At 36.5% G+C, this 26,965-nt stretch overlaps 1 protein-coding gene across 1 annotated transcript; it reads right to left on the bottom strand.

The window, feature by feature from the left end:
* Positions 1–1,189: 1,189 nt before the first annotated feature.
* Positions 1,190–26,620, bottom strand: LOC139449353 (probable protein phosphatase 2C T23F11.1). Its single transcript, XM_071230683.1, has 10 exons — positions 26,553–26,620; positions 19,484–19,588; positions 17,464–17,547; positions 16,937–17,002; positions 15,164–15,229; positions 13,995–14,068; positions 11,799–11,940; positions 11,354–11,437; positions 9,694–9,839; positions 1,190–4,787 (listed from the first exon to the last, which is right to left on the bottom strand). The coding sequence occupies exons 2-10, from the start codon at positions 19,584–19,586 to the stop codon at positions 4,590–4,592; spliced, it is 963 nt and encodes a 320-aa protein (XP_071086784.1). The 5' UTR covers positions 19,587–19,588; positions 26,553–26,620; the 3' UTR covers positions 1,190–4,589.
* Positions 26,621–26,965: the final 345 nt, after the last annotated feature.

The following is a 26,965-nucleotide window of genomic DNA, read 5'->3' as shown; positions in this document are numbered from 1 at the left end:
ATAAGGGACTAGTATTTCTGGATATATTCTCTATGACAGAGATTCTTCAGGAAACAACTTGCATAACAATATACTTGACTAGCAAAACATTCTAATCACTTTTTCTGACCTCTAAAAACATTTATGATACAGTTGCATATTACAAAGCATGTTCTACTTCAAACTCCATATAGACATGTCTAACGGCGCATATACAAACAAAATTGACCATCAATTCTTACAACTAATATTTCATAAACAGAATACTGATAGTGGGTGGCATTTCTAGAAATGGCTCTTTATGTGTTGTATCTGACATTTGTAGATGTACCATATTCATAAGGACCATGTACAGTGAAAACTTGGTAACTCCACTTTCTGGGGGCAGTTGGAGATACATCCAGTTATTTAGAAGGAGAGATTGGTTGTCAAAGTATGTGGGGTCAAGTATGTGGGATAGACTAGTGGTTAAATACGCTGAAGACCCTGGTTCGATTCCCCACATGGGTACAATGTGTGAAGCCTATGTCAGGTGATATTGCTGGAATACTGCTAACAGCGACATGAACTCCAACTCACTGACTCAAGTATGTGAACAACCAAATAACAATGTGTTAGTTGGTTCTAACACTGCTTTGAACAGGATGTCAGTTATATCATGACATGTCAGCTTTATATGAGGATGGCTCTGTGGGATGCTGATCTTGGACCACTTTGGTCTACCACGAGCACATGTATGGTAAAACCTAGGATCATAATCACAATGAATCTGAGATTTGAAACCATTATTATAGGATCATGGCACATGCTTAAACAAACAGTGCACAGCAAATTGCTATACCTCAGATGACTGGGCCACACCCTGACCCTAATATAACAATGTTTGACTTGATTATCAATTCTCCCAAAGAGACCATAATCAAAGCATGACAATCCCAAAATAACCACCCACAGATATTCTAAAATATGTAAGGAATGTGGTATCATTTCATAATGCACTAACAACTGATATTATTCAGAAAAATAATCATAGGTATTCAAACTACAAGGGGAACTAACTTGTTGGGTCCAGTTAGATTTGTATCAAATCCCCTGAACTGATTAGCAACTTTACTGAAACTGAAATCACACAGCAATCTCAACTGAATGAAGGAAGCTGGCAAGGGGCAGTCTCCAAGTGGCCCTATCACTGCTGCAAGTACTCGCTGTCAGAGTGGATCCTTTGGGGTAGTGAGGTTAAATTACCATGTATATTGATACAGAGGACCAGAAAACATGGTACTACATATTGGCTGTTTTGATTAATAATTCATGCAATTGTGACTTCATCAGGATAATATTGATATAGAACAATTGTGCTGGTACCATGAGTCAGCATCCTTTGAAGCACTAAAGAGAGTAATGAGTTTGAGTCACCAAGGTTCCACTGTATTTTGATATTGCAAATACAGAAGGAAGCACTAAGCCACAGGTATGATACAATCTTATTTTCATTGCTCATCCAAATTGTTACAACATATCAAGGATTCATTGTCAAATTTCTCTTGTCTATGAATCATGATCAGTGTGCAGTTCAGGCTACCAGTATCACCTCAATTACAGTTGCAAAACTGATCCTGAACATGACAGTCCATCTATATTGATCATTGAGTACTCCCAATTCATATTGCTATAAATAAGAATCATTGAACACATTACAAATACACTGCAAGTTTTGGTGACTAAAAGCACTAACAATGTGACTTTTATAAGAGAAAAGTTCTGCAATATGAACAAGCTTCCACCGTAGTTTATGTCCCAGTTGCACATATACAGAACAGCAGGATTTGTCAACACCAGAATTTCATGATGTTGAGTCAAAATGGTCATAAGATAAGAATATACATAAACTTATCTTTTTCTGAAAATGAAAGTCACCTGAGAATAACAATTTCAGCTGCATGTCAGTGTCAATGGTTTTGTTTAATTGACATAATCAACAAATGAAATGAAAATATGAATGAGTTTGACTTACTCTATCTGTTCTTGAAAAATCTAAAACTTGAAACATGTCCAAGCAAATGTCTGGCATGGCCTTATGTTAAAATGCATAATAACTTAAAGAAAACAATATTTTTTAAAACATTTTGAATGCATACAGTGAAGTCAGCATTCATTGAATCAATGGCTGGGACTATTCCTCTGAATAAGTCAAGTAGCATATAGAGTGGAATCTATGCATTGGACATGAGAATTATATTTGTTATTGCCTTATAAATAGCTGCCTGATACAATATGGACATATGATACTGAAATTCTCACAGAAAATGTGGTGATGCATCAACACCTATACTTATGGATATTCACATGTGGTAATCATATGACAGTATGGATTTAGAGCAGGAACAAGGCATCATCACCATGCACAGATTTTAGTTGTGAAGAAAGCCTTAAATTTGCAACAGTTCTTAACTTTATTTATCATAGTAAATATTGTGATAATGGTGATTTAAAAGCACAAATAAATAATCAAAACATTTACATTTGAATTTTTGTCTTGCTTTGTATTCATTTATTAACCAGTGAAATAACTTTATATTGCTGAATATATATTGTCCTTTCAAACATGCATGTGTACATGCTTGCTCTCTGACATGAAAAGAGACATACATACCGTTGCAGTAGCCTATCTAACTCAACGTGAAAAGAAATAAATGCATCATTTTAAGGTCTTCTTTTTCTAAAAAATAATCTACATTAAATGAATGCCTCTGTCATGTATATTCGTTTTTGTATACATGTTGGTTAGATCTGATCTCTTAACTCCAAAGACAAAAGTCGATGCAACATCACCACTTTAACACTGCCTAAAGCAGAACATAAGCTCCAATTGAATTTTTTCTAAAAGAAACTGTGACTTCAAAAATGTTATAATTCCCTATAGTTTGCTTCATGTATTTGACATGTTTCATAATGGTAATCTAAGAACCTTAATTCAAGGTTGAGTTCATCTTTATAAGTAAAATATGTTTTATACAAGTAATATCCTTGTTCAATGAAATACCACACACATTTTTACAATCTGATAACAAAACCACAAAGAATGACATGATACATCATACGATGATGAAGATGGTGATGATGATGAACTGTACACCAAAAAAGTTTTTTTACTGTCATGACACATCCAAAGGCTGTGAAAAGACCGTGACAAGATAGATATCTAGAGCAGGGTATATACAATGTGGAAGTTATAGAGAAACTTAACATATAAATACTTAGAGTATATTGGTAATGAGACGTTCTCTATAAGGCCACACAAAGAGGGTTTGTTTCTCTTCACTGATGTAGTGTATGCAGACTCCAGCTATACCAGTAACATCCAGCATTTGACAGCTGTTAAAAGTGACACTAAAATTGTTGTACACTAAAACAGAAACAAAACCAGAACTTATGTAAACTGTTTTTGATAAACTGCAATGCAACAGATTTATGAATTGGTTCTTACTCTTCTGAATTCAAGAAACAGGAGATCCCTCTTTGAACAAATGTAACACCATGTGACATTGTGAAGAGGTAACAGGACAATGTAACAATACTGCACAAAATACATAGACCAAACAAAGTTAAATGATGTATGTATAGGTTTCAAATATGAGCACATAAAAAGGACTTGTCAATACTTGAAATTAAGCATTAGAATAGTCCATATTGAAGACAAAGATTTTTCTTCTTACGTTTTGCTAAATGACATCAATACTAAACTTGAAATTCTTTCAATATTGATGTGTGTGTTTTGTTTTGTTTAAAGGAACACTAATTTAAACAAAAAATATGGCTGATTCCAGCCATTGTCACATCTTTAACATGTACCAAGGGAGATTGCCTGCAATGTTCTTATACCTTTTGTACCAATGCTAAATAGCATCAACATGATGCCATACTACCTTTTTCATTTTTGATTTTAAAAATAATTACAGTATATACTACTGTTACAAATTGTACAATGTAAAACTGAAACTTGATCATCAAAGTCATTGTCATTTCGCTATTTGGACTTTCAAAGATATTACTGATCTGTCAGTGTTTCTTCTAATCTTGCATCACATCATTTGTAGTTATACAACTTAGAAATACTGACATTCCAACATTTGCTATCCAATAATAACTACTAATTTCTAATTCAAATGCTTTGGAAATATTCCTGAAAATAGATTTTGTATAAAACTGATTTAATTGTAGCCACTATTGACCTTAAGTCAGATTGTGACAAAATTCTTTGGTTGTAGTTGTCAACAGAAAAAAACTGACAAAATAAATCAGCACTTATCATCCATAAATATGCTTGTTCAAATGTGAAATATTGGAAGCATAATGAAACAGAAAAGCTTATTTTGAACTGACATATCATTAATGGTTCCTATACATATTTACTGTAACAATTAACATGGTAGGCATGAGAAACCTTGAAGTGTAGAGCACTGGCACAACAGGTAGAAAGGGTTGAGGGTATAGAGGCATCACGTCTTTACTGTGTCCACAATGTTGTGTATGATCAGCAGGACTTCGTGTGAACCAGGCAAACATCCAGACCATCAGGTCCTTGTCATGGCAGCATGCTGTGGACAACACTATTTAAGATCTACTCCATGATAGTCCCTGAGATGTGATGCTGGACCGTTCCTACTTGGTTGATTACATTTCCTCACCAAGTCCTCGTATGTTCCTCCCATGAGGAAACACACCAACACAACAGTCATATTGTCACATCCAAGCCCACCCATCTGACAGTCTGGGGCCAGGCAGCGTGTCATCAATTCTTCACATATCTGTAGCAAAAGGAGAAACACACACATATAATAATAATGCCATTTCTATAGTGCTAAATTCCACATCGCTGTGGGACCTGCTAAAAGTGCATCACAGCATATGTACACATATATTATTACAGTGAGGGGGCAGGAAGAAACAAAAATATACACATACAGAGAACACAATGGGAGAAGAAAATAAACAGGGTTTGTATGGATTAATTTATATCAGGCAATACAAATCAGAGCCCCATATCTGTTCTGTGATTGTGGGCAGCTGTGACCACACATTTCACACAGGCCCGAGGACGACTGATTGTATTTCTATGCGATTCACAGTGATTGGGAAATCCATGCAGCATGCACAATTCACATCTATTTTTATAAAAGGGTGTATCACAAAAAACAGTAAGGCGCCTGCATGCACAGTAGTTTTTTTACCTGTGCCACCAAGTTTACGTTTACTGACATATCACAATTTAATTTCATCATCATGAGCAATGAATCGCCGATTTGCTGCCAGCTTTGTTTACACATCACACTCATTCACACAAAATCTTTTTATTTTTTTTATTTCCTTATGTGGGATTTGAAATGGTCACATCATGCATCTGCTCAGCACTATTCCTACCCAATATATAATGTAGGTTGGGTGATACCGTACTTTCTTGTGTCTGGAGTGCATTTGAGTACATTTGCTACTTCAATCATTGTGCTGTCAAAAGTACTTCATATAGCTTCAGGTGCATGAACATACAGGAGGTAACAAACTTTGCCAATTTTGCCATAAAACATTACTAGCCATCAAACAATAGTTATCATTGTGTATAATTCTAAGAATACTACCTCTATTACATCATAGCCACAAATTCCCATTTTGGCAATAATCACACTATAAAATCTTTAGATTTTTTCAACAGACGTCCTCTTCACTGCCAATTATCCCATAGTCTTGAGGTAAACCCTATCCCTACATCACTTCTTTCCAATAACCTTCATCAACTAGATGTAAGATATATTGGGGAGGTGGGAGGGACTATATCCTGATAAAAATAGAGGTAGTATTCTTAGAATTATACACAATGATAACTATTGTTTGATAATTCCTGCGAATATCCTACCTCTATTACATCATCTAGTACCCCTGGATAATTGGCAGCATTTTAGGTAATTTCGGTTCTGAAGTCTTCCCCAACAACACCTCCGGTAGTTATACATGTTACGCCGAGCGACTAACAATGTAATAACCCTTAGTCCTTGCTAGGGGGCTTTACAGATGGGATCAATTGATGGATTTCATAGATGATATCTCTAAACGAGTAGTCTTTTGGTTTGAGCGTGAGCGTACTATTCGTATCCCCCTGCGAAGCGTACGTACAATATTGAGAAGCGCCAGTAATATCCTCTCGGTTGTACCCCCCGGGCTCTTGCCACTGGGGTGAAACGGCATCAAGCGGTGTATGGCTATCTCTCTGCTGCGATTTCTGGCTCGAGCTGCACAAGGTTTTTGCTGTATAACTAGCATAGCTAGGTGATGCATATCTGTCCGAGCTATAGACGCGATTCTCGCGTGTGACTGTAGCTGAAGGAGCACGCTTTGTATAAAAGGAACTCTTAGCACGATTTTCCTCACTGTAGGGCGTGTAAGATTGATATGTCCGCCTGGAAGAATGGTGTTTATTTCTGTGAGATTCTCGTGCTACATGTTTCTTTTCCCGAGTAGCACGGGATGAGATAGTGCTATCGTGACTACTTTCCCTAGATACGTGTCTTTTGTCCTGTGAACTTTCTGTGACCTGTGTGACCTGTGACGATGTAAATAGGACTTTTGTTTGCTATCTGAATCATGTGAACTAGATCTTGTCGTATTTTTCAGATCTGCATGTTGTTTTAGTTTATTTATATCCTGTGATATCGCTTGGAAACGTTTGTCAAACATTTTGGACATGGATGTTGTCAGCGATTAAGGCCATTCAATCATACTCAAGGGGGAGAACGGAATAGATTTGGGCTCAATGTTTCTTTAAACCCATGAGTGACCAAACTACCCGTAGCACCCGGGCATAAGGCTGCGGCCCCAAGACCAGAGCTGGATGCCTGCTCCTTAGTTTTGGGCGGGTGGGTTGAGCAGCGTGATTTTCCCTCAAAAGCAAAAAAACGGGTTCTCTTTATTCATCACCTCTTTTGAGCTCGTGTGTTTCTCTAAGGAAGTCAACCTGAGACACAACACTTTTCCACATTTGATTTTGATTTAGTTTGGTTTTGGGAGAGAATGTGACATATTTTTTGTCCGATGATCTTGTCTTCCTCCTTGGATTTTGATATGGGACAATTTAAGGCTTTATAAAGCTTGTCAAATTTTTCTTTTGACAAGTCCTAGCAGTACGTGCATCGTGCACGTGCTCTTTCTACACGTACTACATCTAGGGTGAGGGTCCCCGATCGCTTGATCAATTCCACACCCCGAGCAGACTCCCGATGACGGTAGTGGGGAGGCATCCATACCCCACAGTACGTAAACTAAATCTACCTACTTACGTCAACGATCTTGCTTCTTATACCAGTTTCAACAATCTTGACTGACGAAGGTCGTCTGCAGCAAAACTTGACGATCGTAGATTGTCTGCTATATCCTGTGATGATCGTTGGTTGACTATTGTAATTGTTTTTAGATTTATACTAGCTGTGAATTATTAACCGAAAAACATGTTTGGATTGATCAGCAAAAAACTTTGCTTGTTGATCCAACACACACGGGAAAGAAGTGATTTTTCCCTCCTTGCACATGCACAGATGCAGTTTGACAAGAGATAGGGTTTACCTCAAGACTATGGGATAATTGGCAGTGAAGAGGACGTCTGTCCAAAAAATCTAAAGATTTTATAGTGTGATTATTGCCAAAATGGGAATTTGTGGCAATGATGTAAAAGAGGTAGGATATTTGCAGGAATTATTATGATTACCATTTCTTTTGTATTTCTCTGTCATAGGCGCCATAGGCGCATGAACAAAATATCCTTCCCAATCATTGGATAGAGATGTGTAGATGTCGTAGAAGATCAGTGTAATTCATGTCCTTTATAATTGTAGCTGGACACAAAAGGTCAGTATGAAATTTGGCTAGTAAGTGTCACATATAAATAGAAAAGGACACCATAACAGCCTTCAGATTGTACATGTGGGGAATCAAACAAGGACTATTAGTACAATGAGCTAACACACATACAATTTGCCTTCCCCACTGACCTATGGCTATTTCCTTTTCATTTCATTATCTTTGACAGTAAAATGGAAAGACCTGGTTGAGCTACCATATTTAATGCATTTTAAGGCCTTTTCAAGACTATGACAACATTCGTTTTCTTCATGATGTCACCATGCATTTTAGAGAATAAAACTGTAACATATTTGTTTAACAAGCAGAGTTTACTATGGTTGCCAAAATCAAGGCTGTTTCAAGGCATTTTATGGAATTGTAAGTATACTCAACACCAAAAGAAACTTGAAGATGTTTGATGGGTGATATCATTCAACTGAAGTGACGTAAAATTATACACTGATTTCATAATTTATTCCATTTTATTTCTCATGACAACATTCATAAAAAGTTTCAATAATTACACAAACCTGTCTTGAAAATGCCTAAAAATTGGGACACTCTACACCTGTAGAAACTAACATTTTTAGTCCACTAGTTATAATGTTATAATGATAACATTAAGCGAAACCCTTAAAAAGGCAAATTCCTACTAGTCCTTATGATACCTTAACTATTGGGCAGTTTGGCAAGGACTACAGGACTAGTGCAAATTTCTAATGCTGCTCTAAATTACCAGAAGGTTTGAGAATGTTTCAGTTGATTCAATGGGCACTAGGGCTGCAACAAATAACCTATGAGGCGAATGCGATTTGTATCACGAATATAGGGTAATGAATACGAATATTAATTCATGAATACAATAATAAGTCAGTAGTTGATGTATTATTTGTTATATTCAGTGAAAGATTAACAACATAAATTATTTGACATGGTTTGTTAATTATCTATATTATACATTTATATACTGCACTTGTCCAGGTACTTATAGTCTTAGTATCTGCTCAAATGCTACAATGACCAGCCAAATTAAATATCATCAGAGTGTTGTCTTTAAAGAAATCTATGCATATCACATGTTCTTATGGATGTTTTAGGTACAGGGTATGTAAATGGACATGATTGCATATTCATAAATATTCGATTCTAGTGGCCATGAATAACGAATTCAATTCATGAATGGATACGGTTCGATTCACCGAATACGCGAGTGAATCGTAACGGCCCTACTTGGCACAGCCGTTGGCTTTGTAGATTAATTGTGACACAAAAACATCATGACCTGTCTAACTCGGGAAAACTGGTTGAGGGCAATAGGTCTTATTGAAGCTAGATGAAGCATGCCACAAGTTGCCTTGGTGTTCATCATTACGCAAACGTCCAGGCTCAACCTTGCAGGTGATCGCCACCAAGTGGCTGACAGCTTTGGGAGACAAGTTTGGTACATGGTGATGTCACATCTACGCAATAGATTACTACATGCAACCACAACTGCTCGACTGAAGTATAGGGCTCACAACAGATCAATCAGTGAGCCAATCACAACTGCAATCAACCGTATGTTAGTCTACATTTAACTTAACATCATCTCCGCACACATCAGATATGACATAATGACTTTGGTATTGGCAGAACAAGCACTGGAATAAGGTTTCTATATATTTCTATTGCATTTTACTGTTACCACACTGAAGTCTCAGAGAAAACTTCACGTTTCATTTGGAGTTGATTGTACTTTTCACAGTTAATTCGAAGGCAGCGAACATTGTGTTATTATCATTAATAGAAATATGGACCACATAATATTAAGGGATATTTGAAACTCACAATTTCTGGCTCCATTCCCTGTGCTATCCTGCCGCGTACAAAATCAACAACTTCCTGATTTGTCAGTACGTCCCAGATGCCATCACAGGCCAATACAAGGAATTCATGATCTTTGGTAATCATCTTCTCTATGATATCGGGATTGGCTGAAATTAAACAAAACAGCACATGAAAATGCCTCTGTTTATTGACTAATTGACCTCCAACATGAAAAAACATGTTAATAACTGAATGGATGACTATAGCATTGTATAGAACTTTAATTATCCATCTTTTCATTAAACTGACAAAAAGTTTAATTTGGTTCAACAACTTGATGGCAGACAGAAGTTAAGTTAATGGTACACTTAACTTGGTCGTCCACCAAATGACAAATTATTCTCAATTACTGCCATGTTATTATATCCCTAAGTGTAAGAACAAGGAATTACAAAAACAACGTGTTTTCAATTCCAGGTATGTATCATTGCTCTGAGACAAATTTGTAATCAAGATCAAACTTGGTATTTTATTTAAAGGTCTCAAAGCATTGAGATGACATCCCTGTAGGCTATCTTATATATATTACCATGACATGTAATGATGATGTTACACAGTCCTTGATCTGTTTTTTATTGTATTTTCTATTTAAACTGTATGCTATGCATACTTTGAACCATAACTTAACCTTCTGTGACCAATATTTACTAATATCAGTGTCTGAAACCAAATATCTTTCTTTTAACACTTTTGTGTGTGGATAAGAGGTTTCATTCACAGATTATGGTAACATTACACTTATGTAATGATTACACGTATGTGAATGTGGGAGTTAAGATTACCACATTTCCTTGATTAAATGCCAGACATATATTTCTTCCAGACACTCTTTACCCTGGCACTTAATTGCAGAAAAAACAATGAGGAGAATTCTGTGCATAACAAGAGTCATCAGGAGATGACATATCCTCCCCAATCTGGTGCAATTCGGAAATGGAGTTCGGCATTTAACAATTTTGGAGTACTGCTCTGGAAACAATGTCTACCCTCATTTTCAGTCAAGTCCAACTGGTCATGAAAACATTAAAAATATACACACACAAAAAATCCCAAATCATCAAAAGCACCATTTCACCACCAGACTGATCTATATAGCAAGTTTCATCTGGAAATATTCAATGGTTTGGGAGTTCTGTTCCGGAAACGAGCACTACCCTCATTTTCATAATGAGTCATACTTGTCATCATGAAAACATAAAATGAAAAAAATAAAAAATAAAAAATCACCAATGGCACCAGTTCACCACTAGACTGATCTATATAGCAAGTTTCAATAAGAAATATCTAATGTTTTTGAGTTCTAGCCCTGAAATGGAAAACAGACGGATGATGGACAGGCGGATATGGTGATCACTATATCCAACTGGTTTGCAAAAGCTACCCAGCGTTTATACGAGCCCCATCGTTTAATCTAGGAAACACAGTTCTCCACATTGTATTGTTTTTCAAAGATATGATTGTGTCATGATCGCTGACCACTTTGGTGAAGCCACTGAATGGTACTCACAAACAACAATCATAACCAGAAGCATCAGGCATTTGAACCCAGCGGATCCTGGCACAACAAGGGAATGCAACCAATGTTCCCAATTTACATGAGAAAACAATAATGCAATCTTGCCTGTGACTATCTGTTCTTCTGCACGCTTCTTGTCATTCTTCTTAAACACAAAATCACCCAGTGCTCTTGACAAAGCTAAATTCCCTGTGAAGTATAAGAAATATAAAACACCACTTTACAAAATGATAATTAAGAACTGTATTAATTCTACTTCTAGATCTGGTTACCTATAGACCGAAACAAAGGACAAATGGCTCACTATTGACCAAATGATAGGTCTATAAAAACCCTGCTAAGCCTCACATCTGCTGCAGTTTAATCAATGTCATGGAGTATAACCAATTCCAACAGTACAAATAGCATAGAAGTATTTAAAAACCCTTTAAACATGTTCCTACATTTCAAATTTATTGTTGAGAATATTGAGAATTATAAAAATGTTGGCATAATCTGAACTACACAAATCCAGTGTAACATATAGTGATTTACTACGTAAAAGTATTACCATTGACTCTGTTAAATTCTACCCATCCTCCAGCTGCAATGATCCTGCGAGTTTCTTGTTCATTCCCTGGCTTGTGATCAAAAGACAGTTGTTCCACCTCCCCACCAACACTAGCAACTGCTCGGGAATCCCCAACATTGGCCTGAATGTAGAGAGTGTCAGCATGGCAAATATGTTATAATACACATTTATGAATGGACAACAAATCAAAACTTGAAAGACAAAAGTACATATGCAATGAAAGAATGTTGACATGTGAGATACAAACTAATCACTACTTGAGCGTGTTTCAACATGAAGATAGCAAGAGGTGGAAAGCCAAGGGGATATATGCCCACCTGCAAATCACTATTTAACACTATTTCACTTTTTCTGCATATGAAGAAATACCATGGCTGCTGTTCAGCTGATATGCACTGACTTCTTTACAGAATTCTCACAACTGTTTTTCCTATTAGACTTACATGAAATAGAAACAAGGGAGACACATTTCAGATGGCAGTTGACCTATTGCTAATGTCTTGCAACCATTACAGACAGAGAAAGAGGCTTGTATAGTAACTGAAAACACTATACTAGCATAAAGGAAATTGGATACTAGATAAATGTCAAAGGTTCAGCTTCATACACGCTGACAAATAGGAATTAATTTATACATGTCATGTGCCAGCGGACCTTATTGACACACACACAGACTGAAATAGATGTGCCAGCAGAAGAATACTTCCCATGCTTAGACACTAAATATATTGAGGTTCATCCAATCAGGTGTCAGATGACTTAATTAATATGCATTATAATTCAACTGGTTGAATAAGCACCCTTCAAGTTCAACAGTGACAAATACCAGTAACAAGCTATCTGAGTAAAAGGATGCAAAATAATTGGACATAACCTTATCATTTACACAAGTCATCAAAACATGACAAATTCCCCCGGGCCCCACAAATTCGAAAGAACAAATCATCTGACTGTTACTTTAAGTCCAACTTGATCTAATCTATCTGTGTCCGTATACAAGAGTAATAATTGAGCTATCAAAACTATACCATGGAATTGGGATTCAGAACTTTGTATTTTTGTGTCAGGTACACACCACTATGAACAGAGTCAGAGTAGAACTTGTTGCCATGGAAACTGAAAAAAATATAAATTCTAAACACCCCTAAGTAGCAAAGGCACCATTTCACAACCCGGTCTTTGTGTGTGCAAAGTGTCATGAAGGAATACCTATTTAGAGATATGGTCTGGAGTCCAGACTCTGGACAAACACACCACTATGAACAGAGTCCAAGTCAAACTTGTTGCCATGGAAACAGAATTTTTTTTATTTTTTTTAATTAAATTCCTAAATTACAAAAAATACCACTTCTGCCATTGGGTAATACATGTACTTTCACAATTTTTATTGCAAATGTAGGGACTTTGTATGCACTGGTGATGTGCTTCATTCCGATTCGCTTTGTAGACAAAGTATATAAATTAGCATCAATTTCCTGCTTATTTTACGAGACAAATACACATGTAATTGTAAATCTTAACCTCTGCGCATGAAACATAGTCCTGCATACAGTACACAAATACCATTGAATTTTTGTAAATCATCATGTCTGGAGATCTTTTATCGCAAATTTAATGTTTTCATTGACCAAATTTGCAGCAAAACAAGCACACAAACTCCTATTGCCGCCATGACCATAACACACTATATGCCCAGTGAAGCAGTGCTCATGGAAAGGGACGTAACTGCATGTTATATTGGATCACATTGTTTTTACGTATTGTAGCATTTCACTTTTGGGGTCGTGTGTTTTGGACGCAGAATATTTAAGGAGGTTTTGTTTTTTTGAAAATGGAAATAAAAACGAAACGTGAGGCAAACTTTGTGATGATACAGCTGTGCCTGAGAACCAAGAATATTTTTTTTTAGCCTAATAAAACTGATTTTAGTCATGCTCAGCTAATCAATATCAATTAACGCAAAAACTAGTTCATACTAGTAGGATCCAAATGTGTTGGCACACTATTGGAAATATGTTCCATCAATTCATCATCAGTTTTGGAGAAGGTCAAGATAAAGTTGTCACCGTATTACCAAGTAAACTACATGAACTTATGAAAGTATCACATCAATACACATGTAGCTGTTCCTCCTTCATATGGCATATATCTGAAAATGAAAGCTGTTTAACTTACACAATAGATCTTGTTGTTCTTTATCAAAGCTACAACAGCTGTGGTCCCAGCTAGCTCATCTTTCATAGTTTCATCTGTAAAAGTAGAAACAGAAAACAGCCCATGAATCTTTGCATGTGTGTAACACTGAAAATGACGTTAGTGCAATTTATTTAATATGCATGCAGAGGATTGCAAACCAAGCATAAATACTCTCATCTATGTTGTATTGAGTACAAGACTCAAGAACCTGACCCAAAAAGCAGCCTGAGACTTGTTCTTGAGTCAATGACATTGATGAATATGCTGCCATCTTACTAGTACTTTTCATCATCTCAGTAGGGTGGTGTTACTATGAGATCACTGGGAGCGGTGGCTATCATTGCATACATGGGATATTCCATTTGGAATTTGAGAAACAATATAAAAGATAAAAAATATTTTAAAAAACCATACACATCAGCAGTTGACCATATGATAAATAAGTGAGGAAGTATACATGTTTCATGAGTTATGCTCCGGAAATGAACCCTCCAATCATTGATTGGAATTTGTCATGGAAACTGGAAAAGTAAATAGCAAAAGGCACAAGTTCATGGCCTGACTGATATCTGTGCAAAGTTTGGTCCATAATGCTGAATGGTCTTAGAGTTATACTGTGGAAACAAAGTAGAAACTAACAGTTTTAGCCCACTAGTCCTTAGACTAATAATAACATATAGCAAAACCCTTAAAAATGGGAAATGTTTACTAGTCCTTATGATACCTTAACTATTGGGCAGTTTGGCAAGTGAGTGAGTGAGTGAATTGGATTTAACGCCGCTTTTAACATTATTCCAGTTATATCACGGCGTGTCAGCTGTGTGTGGGAGGAAAGCCCCAATTGATGCAGGTCTCGGACGTTTACCACTTCGGTGAAACCCACGAGCACGGGTATGGCGCTGACAAACCTAGAAACATAATTGGGGTGACCCAGGATTCGAACCCACAATCAGAGGTTTCTGGCGTGCCCAAGGGATGCAACTCTGCACAGTGCATCACAGCGCCTAAGACGACTGGGCCACCCGTGCCCCCCAGTTTGACAAAGACTACAGGACTAGTGCCAATTTCTAAGGCTGTAAGTACATCATCTACACATTACTTTTCTTATGAATGACAGTGATGTCCAAGCACAAATTAGTGGAAGTTACCTTTCATCATTTCTTCATCTAGTGAGAGGAAGCCTGACCGCAAAGCTTCTGCTACATTACCCTGAGCTGAAAATTTCAACGATTCAACATCTGATAATAACTACCTCATTTAAGTCAGATCTCTTACTCCCTAACAGATACCCCTCTTCATCAAGATCTGATGGCATCTCCATAGAAGGTCACCTCAGAGCTCAGGTGAACCCAAGGAAAACTTTGACCACCCCAATCTAACCGGAGGATGTGTGGGTTCTTCAGCCAATCAGATGTCACCTTTCTAAAATGATTTGGCTTCATTTCTTGACCACCTTGATCTTGAAATTTCAAGAAACTACCACAGAACACAAATATACCTTTGGTATAGCAAACTGTTCAGAAATGACAGGATACACAAACTATCCACAACAATATATAACTGCACGGCTCTATGTTTTTGCATTCGGAAATCCACAATTATTTTTGATTTTGAGAGACAAGTAAGATATGCTTGCCTGAATAATTGGTTCGAACTAAGAATTTAGAAGCCTCATCAGTGATGAAAAGTTCACCTGACGTGACCACCTATGGGGGTATCCTCACATCTTCATGCAGAGAGGTATCATATCTGATTTCAATAAGATTGTACTGATCAGACACTGCACACAGTTGTAACTGTCACAACAAAAATCATATACCTAAATCCAGCATTCAGTAACAGCAGCCTCCAGTGTGCATGTTATCAAGGGCAGACTGTGTGAGCAAATCTATGTACATCAGTTTGATACCCTCCAGGCTCACCAACTGAAGACTACCCTGTACACGAAACATATATTCAATGAGTCTCAAAACACCTTTCTGCATAATGGTCCGAGATAGGGTTGAGGAACTTCATACATTGTGTACAGGTACTAGTAGCAGAAATTACTTGATTCTATTAATTAAATGGGAATAACCTCCTCCACATGTGTCATTCGTTGGATCACTGAAGCAGTAAAACATCACCCAACTATGACATCTAAAGAAGTTAATTATTCACATATATTATTCATACCTATCAGTCACATATAAATGTTAAATATGATATTCTTTTGCCCTATATGAAGCAATCATGGTTTACCATGATCATGTGACGGTTCCTTACATCTTTGGTGTATGAGTATTACTATTTTAATCTGCATCATCTCCATCTAAGAAACATATGACTTTTTGTTGATGTTTATTGTCAGATATACGATTATGAATCATCTTATGTAAACAACAATGGTTTTTTAATTGTGAAATAAACCATGCCTAGTTTTTTATTGTTCTTTGCGATTTATCGCAGAACTATCTTTTAAAAGCTTCTCAGACATGGATCTGCATTATTCAGAAGATTCAGAAGTACAGTACATGTAACAGTAAACTGATCTTTTGCTTACTTAACCCCTTTTCACACATACTGCTGCCTGGAATCAATACATTGCTAAAATTTACCTGTATCATGTGTATACTCTATTCAAATATAAACTGTTGGACTTGATTATGCAAATATGATAGACTATGAAGTATTATGAAGTGATTCATACATCCACCATGGTATATGATCAACCAATGGAATGAATAACTAGTGGTGCGGAAATCCTTCCTTTTATCAATTACCAGTATGATATACAATATCAGCTGAATCATGAATAAAGTACAACCAGTAGTCATGACAGAACATATATGATAAAAAATGGCTGTCAATTGACAGCTTATCTACAAAATGCTTCCCTCGCTACAGAAGATCCATTGTGTATGTAAGGATAATGAACTCACCATATGTTGATTGTGCTACTATCTTCTTGTGGAGGTTTATGCCTGCATACTGAGCCACTTTCACTCCTACCAACACAAGTACAAACATTCAATGGGGTCAGTTTGAATGGAAAAATTGACACAGATTAAACATAAATAAAAAAATACTTCACAATAACCAAAGCATGAAAAAATTCAATGTGGTCAGTGTGAATGGAAAAATTGACAGATATAACTTATTAACACGAATAAAAGTATATCATTGTCAAATCTTCACAAAAACATCTTTGTCAACATGGTCAAAGCAATACAACCAGTTATCTATTTCAAGTTACAAAATCAGAATTTAATATCTACAGCCAACGCACTCATATATTTAACTGACATACTACCTAATAAAACTGACTGAAATGGTTTATGGTACCACTTTTTTGTGTTGTGTACAGGAGGCATACAGGTTTGGATTGTGGGTATTTAATATGTACTAAACCATGTTATAGTGCAAGACCAGTTTGCATCATCTAGTGTTTCATGATTTCAGATCTTACCTCCATGTCCATCGAACACCCCAAAGAAGCAGGAATCCTTGTCTCCTGGCAGTGACAAGAGATGGACGTGGGCATCTTCCATGTCTTACACAGTTAAAGTCAACAACCTTTAACACATCATGCTTGTGCTCCTATCTAAAGATTTACACTGAGGCATTATTCAATTAAATCAGGCACCTTGGCATCTCTGCATGAGCCATCTCAAAAACATGCTAAACACAGCATCTTAAACATATATTATTGTGAAACATGCAAAGCCTAAGCCTTGATTTGGTGAGTGAATGCTTATTTGATCTGTCAGCAATATTTCAGCTTTACCACACTAACATAGACTTAAAAGTAATTGATCAATACAGTGGTTGACAGCATGAACAATGAATCAAACCAATGACAATGACACACTCTAGTCAGGTCACAGCTTGTCCCGTTTTAGTCTGTTCTTACCAATATGGGTATGCCTAAAGATTGTGTTCTAGAACAGTGACTGCGGTTCATGTTTGTCTGTTGTTTGAAGCCACACTAAGCAACATTCCCATAACGGTAGCTGGTAAATAAGCAAGTGTGGACCAGACAATTCAGTGATTGATATTATGAGCAATGATCCACTCCCATACATGCAAGCAACTTCGTCAGCGAGTTTGATCATCATCTGACCAGAATAGGTAGCTGGGACCAATTCTAACCCAGAATCCCAAAAGGGTCAATTGTTGATGCGTATGACCCAAGCTCCATTGGTGGTTACTGGGACAGACTCTCAACTGTGATCTGCATGACTGTGTTTCGTTGTGCTCCCACATGCTACTCAACAGCACAACCACTTACAACTCTTGATCACTGGTTTGTCAGCCCAAGACTTGATTACTTCATTGGTTGACATGACAACTGTGTTATTGTGGACTACAGTTAAAAACAATTTTCAGTCACTCATCTGATTTCTCACTTTTGTTTAGTTATGGTTTCTGTGGGGACATTGTATCTAGATCTTGATCAACTTGAGAAGTACAAACATCATCTAAATTGTTGGTAGAACAGTCTTTCACACTCAACATACCACAACAGTGACAACCATGACTAGTTGTATAAGTATGAATTCAAAAGTACAAGCATGTCTACTTGTCTCTGTCCATAAACATGATAAGCACTGGCAATTGTTAAAAATATGTAAGAGGTTACATTTTGTTCACAGTGTTCATACTTTTCATGGGTGATAATGAATTGCTTCAGATTACATGTCATGCTGGGTCATCCACCCCAGAAAAACAACACATGACACCTCATTTCTGATTTTTCTTGTCTTATATTTCCTTAATAAGGCCCATAATTTTCCCCCAGGTATTCAAATCAATCTACAGCTCTGTGTATGAATAATTTAATTATCAGCATATACATGTACTAAAAGCCATCCTATGATATAAAATTCTAAATACCATATTCAACGTAATAAGCGCCTAGGGTGCTCTCAAAATTAGAAATAGGGGGCTCTTATCATGCTTATTGGAATATCATTTTAGTGAAAAAAACAGAGTTGAAAGATAAATATCATGGTTTATGCTGACAGCCTGAAATGTTTATGTACGACAGATATATTTTCCAGAATTTAATTGCCCATAATTAACTGTGCACATAACACATGAGTGTGTATTATATGCGAAAAAATAAGTCTTGTGTACATTGATCAATCGGAAGGGGTGCTAATTGGGATTGTTCACTTGCCAATATATTAGCAAATATCGCTGTGGGTGCTTATTAGAGTGATTATGCTAGGTTAAGTAAACACAATACAAAAAAAAACCCAGTAAAACTTTCATACATTTAACAAACAAGAATATTCAGAGATGGTGTCCTCTAGCTCCACGAAACCAATATGACAGAGAAAATCAATAAGTGCAAATAAATAGATGTGAGATTGTGCCTCCTGGTCACTGTTGTTAATTGCACTACATGACTGTGTATTGATAAGCGAACAGTACCTCAGGAGCCAATTTGTGCCCAATAATAATCGGTGCATTATAAAGGATACTGATCCGCCATCCCTGCATGCATGATGAGGCGACTTTGGCATAACTGTTTTCACATTTAGATGTTTCTTTGGTAGTCACTGGTTCTGATAACGTTTGACCCATGCCTGCAAGAAAATATGTCCTGTTAGTCCAAATGATACTTGGTTTGGTGGCTAATACAATATATGTCTCTCATTATTGACATGAAAAATAAAACATGAATAGTGTATAGATATATTCCAATATGATGATGACAAGCTTAAAGTAGTTTGACTTACCCATGAGCATGATCAAGTCAACACGTCAATGTTTGTGATCGTAAACAAACACAATCAGAAATAAATCTCAGATGTTATTACTACGGTAGTCAGAATTAGGAAAGTGTTAAATATTTCCAATGCAAGATTACAGTGTGAAAATCAGCTCCAACTGATCAACATACCATGTTGAAATAATGAGATTATAGATTAAATAGTAAAAACAAACCTGCAAATGACTGCAAATAGTGGCTTATCATGCCTTATTGATTAGGACAATGATCAGAATGCAGAACACTGAGCGTTTTTCATACTCTGATGGAATTCTCTCATTACAATCAGCTCCAGTTTACCTAGTTTCAAGCTAGTTTGTATTGATTAATTAATTCACTTTTAACGATTGAGCTCATGACAAGTATAATCACAGTAATCCATTACCCCACAATTGGGATGGAGAACACTGATGCCAGTGGGGTATTTTCAGAAATCAGACTTCAATAGCAAGCATCATTATTTGAATAAACTTTAATTTGTTTGCATGTCATTATTTCATGCCAGTTATTGTCATAAAAAAATGAACATATTCATTATCACTGCCTAACCAACCCCAAAACAACATCTGTTCAAAACAATCTATCAAATTACAAGTCAACAGTGTAACATGTCAAAAAGGGTAAAATTAACGCAGTGTACATTTTTCGGGGGTATGTAAACGTAATACTTTCTTATATTCTGCCTTTTTACATAAAATAAGCCCACAGTTATTCATCAGTCTGAGCTTTTTTCAGCAATTTCTACTGCAAATAGTTATCAGGTACATTGCAGATCCACAACTTCAGACAAATGACAGTTTGTTGTGTCAGCAAATGAACACATACTTATATGAATACATCAGGTAATTTGTAAAGAAGCAAAACCATGCTGTTTATTCTGTTATGCCTAAATCAGCTATATTCCATCTATCACAGCAGCCAATGAAAAATCTGTGTCTCAGCCAGGTAAACAAGGCATTTTGTGACTGATAGAATGAGTAATTACCCACACCTACAGGTAAGGATGATATTCAATCAACCCAGTCACAGAGCCTGACCTCCCTATCCAATTTCCAGTCAACAGGTCTGGTCTGAAATATTATACAGGTTTTGTTCCACGGCATGTTTTCTATTTCCAGCCCATATGTCTAGGCATTGTAATTTGTCACACTAAGTACCTTTGTGTAACTGAGATACTGTCTCAGCATAATTAGCATGATCAGGAATTTAGGATTACCATTAACGGTGAGATTGATGTAAGACAAACATTAAGTGTCACACAAATAAAGTGGTGTTTGAATGGCTTGCATGAAGAACTGTTAATTTTCCCTAGCCTAGTCACCACAAAGAATCCATGTTTCCTTGATAAATGGGGGTAATATCTGAATCTAGCAACCCCATAAATTTAAGCGTAGGATTATTAGGCTTATGATGATGATGTTGAGGATCCATGCTTTTCAAAATTAATTTAGAGAACTGTCACAGGTACTCAGAAAGTATATTGAGTATGAAGTATGATAATTGATATAAAGTATGTGTAGTGAGCTCATGGCACATGGCTCAACTCCAAGTGAGGCAGCCAAATGTGGTGGTCAAATTCAGACAAACAAGCTATTACAGGGAGACACAATTTTGAAAGGGACTACTTATATAACAGGACCATTAATTCCATGTGTAGTGAAGTTTTCAAGTTTGAGGATAATGTGATTTCACTACATCAATGCAAGTCTCATATATGGTTATAAATCTAACTGCTAACAATATGCTAACATAAACAAAATTATTTTGAACAGAAAAGCAAGTAAATGAACAAACAATATTGTGTATAATCAGAGTAACTTTTAAAACTTAACAAAGATGGAATATTACAAAGCACTGAAACAGCCCATCTACAAATTATGTCAATATCACCATTACCATGATTACACTACCATTATCAAATAAAACATGACGACACATGACATACAAGAAATATGTGGAACACCAGGCCAAACACTATGTGATCTGATCAAGAGGAATAAAACAACATACCAAGAAACTGTCCCATTGTTGTTGCAATATATCCAATTCACAAATGATATATCACAATAAGTTGATGCCACATAGTCTTCTTCAAGCAGACAAATGCATGAATGTGTCATCCAGAAACTTGTTGCTCAATGGAATGATTATCGCTATTCATTAAATCAAACAGGAGAAAGGTCACAAATAATTGCTGCATGCTGAATAGAACCAGGCAGCTAGTAGAAGTTATATATGATTCATGTAATTTGCTCGGCACACAGCGGCCCAGCTATGACTACAGTAACAGTGGGTAGTGCCTTATGGTGTTTACATGAACACTACATACAAACCCATTATTGTACCCTTAGGTTCTTTATCATGCTGCTAATGGTAACATTTCATGTGATCTGCTGAACTTGCTGAAGGCAACAAGAATTGACTCACGTTAAATCAGAATATCAAACTCTAAGTCCTGATGATAATGGATTTTAGTAAATTAATTTGCACAATAAAGCTACTGTGTAACTCAAAAGTCAGTTGTCTGTGGTTGTAAGAAAAAGGGGTACCGTGGGCATTTGTGTTGGGGGCCCAAACATTCTGTGAGGGAATGAGTTTCAGTGTTTGAAAAGAAGGAAACGTCTATGTCAGTGTTCACTGAAAAGCACTAGCAGTAATATGATCATATATAATGAGAATTGTTAGCATTTGTAAGTCGAGTCATGATGTATGATCTTGATTATCAAATTGGGGTAACATGATAAATTGAATTTCATTTTCTTTTATATGTCATATTTGTAATAGCATCCACTGGACTCACTGAAATGTGACCATAACTATGATAACCATAATAACTACAAACAAATATTCATGACTTGATCAAGTTGATCTCAACATCAGTGTTTGAGACAGGATTTTGTGTCAGTGTGGAACACACATATTTAGAAAGTCTCAAAGCAAGCTAAGCCCACAAGGAATGCCCATAAAATATCAATTTTCATAAACATGATAACTTATGTACCCCTTGTAGGACATGGGTCCCTTCTATGCCTCTCCTATGGACCAATCAGATTCCACCGCTCATATCACTTGCATTTACTTCAAACAAAACTGTGACGCCCAGTCAAGACGATCTGATCGATAATAAAGATCTATATATTGTGACACTGTTACACTGTTAAGTGCATCAAATCATGTGAGCACCTTGATTAAAAACATGAAAAGATTTAGAAGATATCTGTTGACAAAGAGTCAGCGAGTTTGCTTAGCAAATCCTGCAATCTACCGAAATATGTATGACAGTTTACGAACCGGGTTTCAATTTCAGAGCGCAAATTTTGATTGGACTATGCATAGACTCGTTAGTCCAGCCAAAATGTAACTCCATAATACCAGCCTAGTTAGGCAAGGGTGGAAACTGGACTTTTATAGTCAGTTAACTCACTTGCCTCCGGAAGATGGAGCAGGACACAATGTGGAGGTGAAAGGTCACTGTATTTGTCAACAGTCATTACTGCTTATCAGCAGTTTATATCATGTAGGAGTAAAGAATTGTAATATGAATGAATACATAGAAAAGCATATCACATATCATACTGTCATACATACAAATTAATGATCATTAATAGTTTCACAAATGTACAGGCAGGGATTTATCTAGACCTGTTCAGAGGCAAAAATTTAGCACTAAGGCTGTTCAAATCTCAGTAACAATTCCCAGATTAGAATTATAAATTTGTAAACTCATTTTATTGTGCTGCAGAGGTGCATTTCACAGATACCAGGGACAATAGCCAAGAAGAGGCTTTAATGTTTAGCAAGTTTTTTCCCCAGTTTGTCTCCCAAGGGCACTTAGTTTAGAATCTTGATAAATCCCTGACCGGTGAACCATGACACCCTATGATTGTGTTTCACTGTGCAACGTGCTGTCATATTGGACAGAAACTGCGCTTTAACATCATTCTGTTGCCCATATCAAGTTATGGAACCAATAATTATAATAAACTAATGCATAAATCATAAAGATGTCAGTTTCATATCAAACTGTCTGTCTATTGTTAATATCAAACACTGATTGACACAGAGATACAGAAATGTTAGTGGACTAACCCAGTTACCCTGAAAGACGAGAAGATAGCTGGCATATTGTGAATCTGGACAATTGTGACCAAGCTCTCGTGCATATTGCAACATGTATTGTGTGTCCCCAGTATATAATAAAACCTCTAAAAAGTACTTGGAACAGTCTGTAGTTGGCAAAATTCAGTAAGGGGAACATAATCAGCAACCATATATTCATGTGAATGCTAAGGATAGTCATTTTAGTTGTGTTCTTAACATACTTTATTCACAAAAGCGAAATGGATTGGATAAAAGTAAAGGGTGGGAGGTATTACCAGTATATCCTTATATTGAGGTTCACTCTTTCAACTGTATCACAACATCATTTTTCAATGCTCGGTACATTGGGTTATTTCAAATACCAGTTTTTATCATGTGTTTCATGTTAAGACCTTGCCAAATACCCAGAGCGTGTATCCCGATAGTGCATTTGTGCATGTTTATTGAATTAGTAAACATTATGTTGTTCCAGCATCTTAAATTTTGTTCCATTTAAGAACTTCAATTCACAATAGTGTTTCAAATGTCTTCTGAATTCAAAATTTAGAATTATGTAATATATTGTGATTCGTATCAAAATACGGCCTTGTGCATGGTAAAATATGGTGATGAGTGAATACCTTCAAAACCCATCTCTAGTAAAAGTCATTTCTGTACAGTATGCAGCAGTAGAAAGTAACACTTTTAGTCTACAAGTCTTTATAATGATAACATTTAGCAAAACCCTTAAAAATGGCCAATTTCTACTACTCCTTATGATACCTTAATTATTGGGCAGTTTGGCAAGGACTATAGGACTAGTGCCAATTTCTAACGCTGAGTTTTTAAAAATGACATACATGTATATGACATGATCAATCTTTTCTTAAACTATTAAACCAAAAGTAGATGTAGTTCACCATGGTAGTGAGTGAGTATGTTTTTACGCTGCTTTTAGCAATATTGCTGCAGTATCACGACGGGGGACATAAGAAGTGGGCTTCACATATTGTACCTTTGTGGAGAATCAAACCTGGGTCTTTGGCGTGATGAGCAAATGCTTTAGCCACTAGGCTACCCGACCGCCCCTCACCTTGGTAGCCATGTGATCAAGAATGTAAAAATCTTAAGCTGAATTAGAAATCAAAATACAAGAAATGACAGCTTGATATTTCTTGCACAAGACTCAAACACTAGTGATCACTCTTAATTAACTGGGGGCGGTGGGGTAACTAAGTGGTTGAAGCGATCGTTTGTCATGCTGAAGACCCGGGTTCAATTTCCCAGACAGGTACAATTTTTAAAGCCCCTTTCTGGTGTCCCATGCCGTGTTATTGCAGGAATATTGCTTAAAGCCATGTAAAACTATACTCACTCACTTAATTAACTAGCCCTGAAGACAATTTACTAGCCTAGCTTTCAGATTTTAAGTTTATTAAAGTAAATTACTTTCAATTGGATAGTTAGGTAAGATTTTTGCACACATGCACAAGGACCGCTAAAAGTTTAACCTCGGGCAAACAGGATAGCATTGCTCTCAGACCCTGATATATGAAAAAATGTACATGGTATGTTATGAATGTGCTATTCTGCAAATCAGGTACACCCGCGTTGGGGACAGTGGAGTAGAAATATACTGTCATGGCATAAGGCGAACGAAGCCTAGTATGCTTGGGGGTTGTCGGCTATTGTTTACAAACAAAGCTTCAGAATGGTCTACATCCTGTCCCTTTACACGAACATATCCCAGTATTATGGGTTTTGGGACACTTAAGAAACATTTGTAATTTTCTCGCTAATCACAAGAACAACTGTAAAACATCTCACTCAGTTATAAAAGACGACTTTATCTTAAAAACGGGTCATCATCTGAGGAATTACAATATCTGTGTGACGCCACACCCTTTGTTATAGCATGTGAAGTCGCATTAAACACTGCTGTCCGAAAACGTATGATGTCTGAAAACCTATGACCCGACAATTTAGTAATTTTCATTTATTTAGAAAGCACTTAGAAGTTGTCGTGAGGGCGACATGCCCCGACAAAACTTAAGCAAGCCATCCAAATCTTGTGGCTGGAAAAAGGTTGCACATTGTGGAAATGATATCGGTAGGGGGTAAAATGCATTCTTACCAAAGAAAGAAACATGTCTAGGATCAGTGTTCTGCCAAACCGCTGACATGTGCTGAACATGTTAAAAAAAAAGTAACATGAACAATATGTTTCGCTCATACACATGATATCTAAATATAACAACTTAATCTTACACATCTTTGATATCTGAATAAACCACTCAGCCCACTGCCCTTGCGATGATGCTATCCATTTCTGTGTTTGTGTTTGACAAATACTTGAAAGAATTGTTCCCTTGCAAACAAAACATACCACTTACTGTTGATTGCTGTTTTACATGAAGACTTGTGAACTGTATCAAGCATAATCACGCAAACTTACCACAAATGCTAATGATCATTAATAAAATCCGTGTGATATAATGACAAGAAGTGAACACCATATACAGATTTCATGACATTGACTTCAGGAGGCAGGTGGTTAGCTGAATAAGGCTATTCCTTTGCGATCAGGTTTTGTCAATAAATAAAAATAACATTAAACCATAAATACGATAGTTGTATACGAATACTGGCCTATGTATACTCTATTCAGATACAATTCAAGGCGTAACAACAATGTATACCTCATTCAATTTGGCACCGTACACTGCGTCTTCTGCTTTGCCGATTGATTACATGACCTAACAGCACTTCCAAAACATTGATACTAATACGCAAAAACAAATAGTTCTTCACACATTAACCCAAGTAAAATCTGTGGAAGCCATGTATAGTCTCCATGGTATACACACACATTATGTATCATACATTTAATAGTTTATAACTATAAATTACTTGATCATACACCAATACACTATTTCGGGAAAATAGCTTTTGCGTAGGGATATACAGAGGCATGAATAAAAATTCACTTCCGAGCCGTTTTGGTTTGAGATGTTGACATCAATTCATATGAAATGATTTAGTCAACTTGAACTGAATTAAAAGATACATATGGGTTTAGTCCCTAAACTTTGAAGTGAAAAACGTCTGTAGG

This window comes from Haliotis cracherodii, unplaced genomic scaffold (genome assembly GCF_022045235.1).
Source record: "Haliotis cracherodii isolate W230 unplaced genomic scaffold, xgHalCrac1.p SCAF_8, whole genome shotgun sequence".
NCBI classification, from domain to species: domain Eukaryota; kingdom Metazoa; phylum Mollusca; class Gastropoda; order Lepetellida; family Haliotidae; genus Haliotis; species Haliotis cracherodii.
Note: the sequence above shows the minus strand (reverse complement) of the source record. Positions and strands in the feature narration are given on the sequence as shown.

Bases quoted from the DNA above. Each gene is read 5' to 3' on its own strand.
- LOC139449353 (XM_071230683.1), bottom strand. From the start codon at position 19,586: ATGGGTCAAACGTTATCAGAACCAGTGACTACCAAAGAAACATCTAAA. The intron at 17,548-19,483 runs GTATCCTTTATA...TAACTGTGTAAG, and splicing joins CATGCAGGGATGGCGGATCA to ACATGGAAGATGCCCACGTC. The intron at 11,941-13,994 runs GTAAGTTAAACA...CTCTACATTCAG, and splicing joins AGAACAACAAGATCTATTGT to GCCAATGTTGGGGATTCCCG.